Genomic DNA, 8747 nt, shown 5'->3' on the forward strand with positions numbered 1-8747 from the left:
AAAATGTTTATTTAAAATCCTTTATAAAAGGTATATAATTTAAAATCCCTTTCGGATTATATCACAAAACGTTTTCGGACTAAAAAGCTAATCATCAGAGTTTTGTTACCTGGTATAAGTATTTCCACTTAATTTAAAAGCAAACCTAAGGGTAAAATGTTAACTAAGGTTGAAAATGCAATGTGGTTAAATACTTACTCTATACCTAGGTAAAATAACCTGGAAATATGTCTTACATTTTATTTAAAAATATGTCGTGATGTTTGAATATTTCTCGGATAACCTACATGGCAACGTAAGACTCCCACTAGGGGTTGCTGCTGACCCTCGGGCGATTTTTGAATGAGTTGGATGAACAAAGCAGTCAATGTAACTTATGATATAGGTCGTATTGTAACACTAGCCAACAACGTGTTAGATGAATATGTTAATAAACTAAAAAAATTTTTTTATACGTAATTATAACAGTAGCAAACATCTATATGCTGAGGTTATAGTGTAATATTCCTTAAAAAATATATTTAACCTTGTAAAACAATTGTATGTGTGAAAGGACTTAACCCTGGAACTGCACTGTTGGATCTCAGAAACCCAGAGAGTCATTCATTGCAATGTGACATGCGCATGAGTGGTTTATGTGTGTCGTCACTTTATGTAAATTCAGTTTGTCGTAAGCCCAGTTAGAATACGGGTCATCCGCTGCATTTTAGTGAAACAACGAGGTAAGATATTTCCAGAAGTACAAGCATGGGTACCCCGGACCCAAGGGTGATGTTTACGGTAATAATTTTGTTTCAACTTTTTTTTATTTATTTTAGTATAATAGCGTCAACTAGTAGAGAAAATAGTCGAGTAAAGGCATCAACTAGCAGAGAAAATCGTCGTCCTTTAACTGAGGTAGAATTGCAGAGAGAGGCAGACATTTTATGGGAGAATGAGAGTGAAAACGACATCATAGACGATATGTTTGGAGGGGATGAGTCTGATGAAAATTACGTTGAAGAGCAACTGTCAGACAGCAAAAGTGAACAAAGCGACAATAAAGACGAAATAATGGATGAACCAGTTAGAAATATTCCTAGTTTACTGGGGAAAAATGGTCATCGGTGAAGCACATAAGCACCAGTAAGACAGGGTCGTACAAGACGAGAAAACATTGTAATACATGTACCTGGCCCCAAAGGAGAAGCGAGCACAGTTCAATCTCCTGAACAATCTTGAAATTTGTTGTTCAACGAACAAGTGATAGATGTTATTGTTTTGCACTCAAATGAAGAAGTCATTCGTAAATGCAATGATATTAGACAGCAGAGTTACACAGGACCACTAACTAGAACAGAAGTGAAGGCTTTCATTGAGCTGTTATTTTTAGCAGGTGCATTACGAGTATATATCTGTTACTTAGATGAACTTTCGTTAGTAAAATTTGGAAATGGAATATTTCGGGCGACAATGTCACAGCAGCGATTCCAATTTATAGCCTTATGTCTGAGGTTTGAGAATTATTCGACATTTTTGTGAATAACTGTAAATCGTACTATACACCATACGAATACTGTACTGTAGATGAACAGCTTGTAGGATATAAAGGAAAATTTCGAATCTACATGGCTAGTAAACCTGATAAGTATGGAATAAAAATAATGATGCTAAATGATTTAAAAACATATTATATGCTCAATGCAATTCCATACGTTGGAAGAGTAACCACAGAAAACAATGAATTAGTACCGGCTTATTATGTTCAAAAACTTTCACAACCAATATATGGAACTAAACGAAACCTCACTCTTGATAATTGGTTTACGTCAATTCCCTTAGCTGAACAAATGTTAGAACAGTATCAATTAACTCTCCTAGGTACTTTGAGAAAAAATAAGAGAGAAATACCTGCTACATTCGTCAAAAAAAAAAGAAGTAGGTACATCGCTATTTGCCTTTGATAGAAATAAAACTCTTGTTTCATATACTCCTAAACAAAACAAAATTGTTCTTTTGCTGTCAACATTGCATTCTGATGACTCTCTTAATGCCATTACGGGTAAGCCCAATATTATACATTCGTATAATAAAACGAAGGAAGGAACAGATACATTTGATCAGCTCTGCCATTCTTACACTACCTCACGGAAGACCAGACGTTAACCACTACGAGTTTTTTTCAATATACTTGATGCTAGTGGAATAAATGCAACGGTTTTGTTTTTTCTCTCAAATCCCCACTGGAAGAAAAGTAGAAACAATAATCGAAAATCTTTTCTAAAGCAGTTAGGAATGAGTCTAATTGAACCATTACAAAAAACACTGCGGCAAAGAATTTCTGAAATTCTGGGAATTGAAGTCCTCCCACCACAACATGATGTTCATTTAACAAAAAAAGTTAGATGCTGCTTTTGTGCAAAAGGAAAAGATAGAAAAACCAGTTTTGCGTGTTCTGAGTGTCGCAGACCATATTCCATTGAACATAAAGCCCAGCTATGCTGTGAATGCGAACATCAAGATCCAAGACGCTGAAGACCTGGCTAAGAATAACTAAGACTTATATTACCAAAAGAGTTTATATTTTTGTTACAAGGATAGTTATACAGGTGTATTTTGTAGATGATAATTTCAATTTAATGTTTATTTGTTTTAATAACAATGTTTTATGTTTGAATATATTTTATGTTATTTTTGAATTTCAACAAATATATCTCTTTGTGAAATACCACACCATGGTTAATTTTTTTTCTACACATTCTACTAAGATTAGATATTCTCCCAAATCCATCAAATATTCACAGTTTGAATTTGTCTTTCAGTTCGAACAGACGATAAAACCACATTAAGCAGAGATAAGTTTTTGCGGTAATTAAAAATCGATATTTATATTTAAATTTAAAGTTTGTGTAAATATATCGGTTTAATACTTGGAATTTTAGTGTAAATAAGTGATTTACCTCCCCTAATGGGGGAGGAAAATAACATTAAGACGCAAATGTGCGAAGTGAGTGTTGCGACAAGTTCCCCAGATATGGATATGGATAAGGATATTGAAATTGGTGCGGATTCCGGCAAAACAAGGGAAGTTAAACTGTATAATATTTCCTCTAATAATTATGATTTTCATACCTGTTGCGTTTATATAGAGAAATTAAATAATCAGAACATCTCTCGTTTACATCCAATGGTGGTGGGGGAAATTTTGTATCAAAAACTTAAAATCAAAAACCTAAAGGAAATTAAATCTATAGGAAAAAATAGAGTTAAAGTCATTTTAAAATCTATTTTGGATGCAAATCATCTAGTAACACATGATAAGTTAAAAGATGAAAATTTAAAAGCCTATATCCCTAACCATCTCTTGAAAATCAAGGGAATAATTCACGATGTAGATACGAGGTATGATACTGATTATTTAAAAAAACATATAGACTCTTCCGTTAAAATTACCGACATTAAAAGAATGCATAGAAAGGTAGATAAAGAAGGTAAAACAGAATACGTCCCCAGACGAAATATTATGGTTACATTTGAAGGAAATGTTTTGCCAACTCATGTCGTAGTTAATTTTGTGTATTTACCAGTAGAAAGATTTGTAGGCAGGGTAATACAGTGCTACAAGTGTTTGAAATTTGGTCACATTTCTAAGCAATGCAAGGGCACACAAGAATTTTGTATACGATGTGCAGAAATTAAAAGAAAATTAAAAATGATAGTCACATATGCGACACACAAAAAACTTTTTGTATACATTGTAAAAGTAAAGATCATATTTCGATCTCCAAAAGTTGTCCCGTTTATGAGGAACAAAAAAAAATTAAAAACATTATGTTAGATCAAAAAATCTCCTTTCTAGAAGCAAAAAGATTTAAAGAATCATCTTTTTCCGAATTTGTTAGTAACAATAAATTTTCGATATTGTCAAATCTTGAAGAAAATTTTCCAAAACTACCTAACGTATCTGATGACATTATGTCATCTCATCCTACCATTCCAAGATCGTATATGAAAAAATCAACAAACTTTACTCATCCTGGACCTAGTAGGATTAATACTGAACATAATGCACTTAAAAAAAGGAAAGTTTCTACTCCTGTTTCACAATCCCCTACAGATTCCTCCACCTTTCCTTTTAGATTTGGCCCGTTACAGCCCCTACCACCTAATCCCAATAAACCTAATAGTTCAATAGATGGTGAAAAAAACAAGATGGTTATTTCGTTAGTCAAATTTTTTTCTGAATTTATTAAAAATGTAAAATCATTTGAGGATGCAAAAACACTGGATAATAATTTGTTAGCTAAGGGTTTGCATACTGTTCTCGAGGATATTTTTAAAGGTACTTAAATTTATGGCTTTTAACAATAAACTTAAAATTATGCAATGGAACGCTAGATCAGCTGTTGCAAATAAAAACAGCCTACTCAATTTCCTTATTAAAGAAGATGTTGATATTGCTCTTTTAAGTGAAACCTGGTTCAAAAATAATGTTATATATAATTTTAAAGGTTATAATATTGTTCGTCAAGATCGTGCAGACGGTTTTGCTGGTGTCGCTGTTTTGGTAAAAACGGGTATCCGTTTTGAAATATTAAAATTAAATAAAAACTTCAATAAAGAGCTGCTTGCCTGTGGTATTAAAGTTAATTACGATAATACTCACTTGAGTTTTCTCTCTGTATATAGATGTCCAAAAACCAAAACCAGAATAGAAGATTGGACAAACTTATTTTCCCAAGTGAAGCACCCTTGCATTATTGGGGGTGATATGAATGCCCACAATGCGCTGTGGGGATCATCAAAAAATGATAATATTGGCGATCAAATTGTAGAGACCCTACAGGATCTTGATTTCATTGTGATGAATAACGGTCAACCTACTTGTCAAGGAAATCCAGGACATTCAGATTCTATGATTGATATTACGGTTTGTTCCCCTTCCATTTTTACTAAGACATTTTGGACTGTAGATTCTGATACACTTGGATCAAATCACTATGTTGTAAAAATAGAATTCGAATACCCAAGAGCTGTTAATGAGACCATATATCCCAAAAGTAAATGGAATACTAAGAAAGCTAATTGGGATATGTACGCTGAAATAATTGAGAATACTTTAAATGAAAGTGGACCTATATCCCCAAATGTAGAAGAAAAATATAATCTTTTATTAGACTGTATCAATAAAGCTTCCACACAATCTATTAGCCAATATAAACCCTTTAAGTGTAAGAAACGGACTCCTTCACCATGGTGGGATGCAGAATGTGATCTAATTGTTGCAGAAAAAAAAAATGCATTAATAAAATACAAGCAAGATCCATCAGTTGAAAATTTTATTAAATGTAAACAAGCTAGTGCACACGCTAAGAAATTATTGAAATCGAAAGCCAAACAAAGCTGGGTTGATTGGTGCTCAAAATTAAATAAACAAACGTCGCCTACTTCGATTTGGAATCAAGCGAAAAGGATGAACAGGAAAAGGGTCAATGCTCCATTACCACTAGAAGATTCGTGGATAGCAGAGTTTTTCGACAAAATTGCACCACCGTATGTGAACAATCACGAAGATTTAATGTTATTCAATCCGAATTATAGTCATTTTCTCTTAAAACCGTTTACTATGGTAGAATTGGACTGTGCCCTTAGTGACCGTCCTAACACTTCTCCTGGTTATGATGAAATCAAATATATTATGCTATTTAATTTACCAAATAATGCAAAAGAGTTACTTCTAAATATTTTTAATCAGATAATTAGAGAAGGTTCTAACTTTTCGGCCTTCAAACATATTATTGTCGTTCCTATTCCCAAACCTGGGAAAAATCTAAAATTAGTTGAAGCTTACAGACCTATATCTTTATTATCTTGTGTACAAAAAACTCTAGAGAGAATACTTAAGGCTAGGCTAGAATGGTGGTTACTAGAACAGAACCTTCTACCCAAAGAACAATACGGATTCAGGAAAGGTTTTGGTACTTTGGATGCATTGGCTTCCCTAGTTGTAGACATTCAAAACAATTATTCCCGGAACAATTACTTACCGGCATTATTTCTTGATATAGAAGGTGCTTATGACTCTGCGTGTCTAACAGCACTCAAAGAAAAAATGACAAGAATATTTCAAATTCCAGCTCAATTTGCTGATAGTATTGTTAATCTTTATTCAAACAGATTAGTTTATTTAAGAAAAGAACAAATGCTCATAGGCCCCAGAATCGTAAACAAAGGATTACCTCAGGGTTCTGTATTGAGTCCTATCCTGTTTAATTTGTACGTAGCGGATTTGTACAATATTAAAATAAATAACATACCATACAACCTCATACAACACGCAGATGATTTCTGCATTTACACAGAACACAAAGAATATAAACAAGCAATCAAAAACTTGGATAGTATTTATCAACTACTTCAAAAATGGCTTGATAAAAACAATTTTGAATTATCTTGTAATAAATCACAGGTTTGCATTTTTACCAGACATTATAAACCTAATGATCAAATAATTAAATTAGGAAAACATCAATATCCACTAAAAAATAAGGTCAAATATTTAGGTATGACACTTGACAAACATTTGACTTGGAAGGATCACATTGAGGATATGTTAAACAAATGCAACAAGGGAATAAATTTTCTTAAATCGATTAATAAAACGTGGTGGGGTGCTGATGTAGACGTAAATTTATTATTCTACAGAGCGTATATTCGCTCTATTTTGGATTACGGAAGCATATTTTATGGATCAGCCAGTAATGCATTGCTAAATAAAATTAACGTAATACACAATTCAGCTCTACGTACATGTTTAGGTGCTATGAAGTCCACACCAATTCAACCCTTGTATTTGGAAGCCTTGGAACCGCCTTTAAATATCAGACGAAACTTCCTGACCGAAAAATTTCTGGTAAAGACATATAAAAAATCAATCGTTATACACAAAGCTCATCACTCTGAATTGCTATGATTTGTCTACTAAATACCGGGAAAAAAAGAAATCGCCTTTAGTCTGCGAAGCTCTGCAACATAATATGGAAGCATTAAAAGAGATAGATAAAGCTACGTATACACTTCAAAACATCTCATATGCAACATATCATGGTTCAAATGCAGATATCATGGTACCAAAATATAGTGACAGTATACACATAAATAGAAAGATTATTCACTCAATATTATCAGAATTCGAAAACTCCGTTGTTATATATACCGATGCCTCCAAATCATCAAACGGTACTGGATGCGCTTTTTTTATTCCATTGGAACGAATAGAACGCACATTTAAGTTGAACTCCCAGATCTCTATTTTTACAGCAGAAGCTCTTGCAATATATGAGGCCTTACTTTATGCAACAGAAAGTAACTCGGACCATATAGTGATATTATCAGATTCTTTATCAGTTTTGACCTCTATTGGGAAACCGGGAGTGCCAAATACGTACAGTTGCTCTTATATTTACAAAATTAAGGATATCAAACAAAAGTTAGTAACAAGGGGCAAAAATGTACTTTTTGTTTGGATTAAAGCACATATAGGTTTGGAAAATAACGAACATGTAGACCAATTAGCAAGAGAAAGTATTATGTCTGGTAGAGAAACTTCGTATAAAATCACGGCTTGCGACTTTCTGGCTTCCTTAAAATTAAGATTATACCAAAGGTGGGATAATATATGGAAGGAATATTCCATTGTTAGCCCAAATAGATACACTTCTCTTCAAACAGATATTCCTAAAACTCCTTGGTATAAGTTTTTTAATGTACCTAGAAAATATGTTACCACGATCATAAGACTGAGATTTGGGCACGCTTGTTACCCCAAACATTTATTTAAACTTAAGGTTTTAGATAATGATCAATGTGAATTTTGTACAGAAGAAGGAAACCTAGATCATATATTTTTCAGTTGCCCCAGAAATATTATAACTTCATCCAGATTAATAAATAATTTACACAAACACAACATATTAGCTCCTTGGAACCTTCAGTACCTATTATCATTAGACTCGAGAGCAGTGTATGATTTATTAGTTATGTTTTTAAAAGATAGTAAAATAACCATGTGAATAATTATACATTAGTTAATAACGTAACCTTTGTCTCTAACCCAATTGTTTAAATTCCTTTCTTACCGTGGCCTAGTGTTGTATGTAAAAAAAAAATGCCTTGATGGGCCCCTAGGCGAGAAGAGAGTGACCCTGTTTACTACCTGTTTTGTATATTTATTTTAATTTTAATATAAACTCAGACAATCTTACTTTTACCATGTTGAGTCTGGCTGAATGACTAAAAGTCTATGCCAAAAAAAAAAAAAAAAAAAATCAAATATTCACATTTTCTGTTTTTTGCTAAAACACAGCTTTGGGTTTCTGAGACCCGAGTGTGAAGTTCATGCCTTAAAAAATAAGTGTGATGTACCATAAATGTTTAAATTTAAAATATGCAAGCACCAATACATGTACCTAATAGGTCGAGCAAAGAATAGCTAAAGATAAGGACATTTATGTTATAAATTAACATTTGGTACCTGTAAATGAAATGGAAGATACGTGTATGGTGTTGGGTTATTAACCCTACAATGCTCAATTTTTAATTTTAGATTGGAAAAAATTATATGTATAGCTATTTTATAAAGTAGTCCGAAAAAAATGCTTAAAAAAATTTAAAGTTATTTATTTTTAAATTTCAGGACATTTTCGGTTATGTATCAAATTTGATACAAAATGCATTTGGGCAAAATTATATATAGGAAATAAAATAGT

The 8747-nt window shown here is 32.7% G+C and overlaps 1 protein-coding gene across 1 annotated transcript; it reads left to right on the forward strand.

Annotated features, from left to right (window-relative positions):
* The first annotated feature begins 1607 nt into the window (after nt 1-1607).
* LOC140442200 (uncharacterized) lies at nt 1608-6952 on the forward strand. The gene is made up of 4 exons (XM_072533278.1): nt 1608-1860; nt 4491-5210; nt 5748-6380; nt 6501-6952. The coding sequence occupies exons 1-4, from the start codon at nt 1608-1610 to the stop codon at nt 6950-6952; spliced, it is 2058 nt and encodes a 685-aa protein (XP_072389379.1).
* Nucleotides 6953-8747: the final 1795 nt, after the last annotated feature.

Source organism: Diabrotica undecimpunctata, chromosome 5, assembly GCF_040954645.1.
Source record: "Diabrotica undecimpunctata isolate CICGRU chromosome 5, icDiaUnde3, whole genome shotgun sequence".
NCBI lineage: Eukaryota > Metazoa > Arthropoda > Insecta > Coleoptera > Chrysomelidae > Diabrotica > Diabrotica undecimpunctata.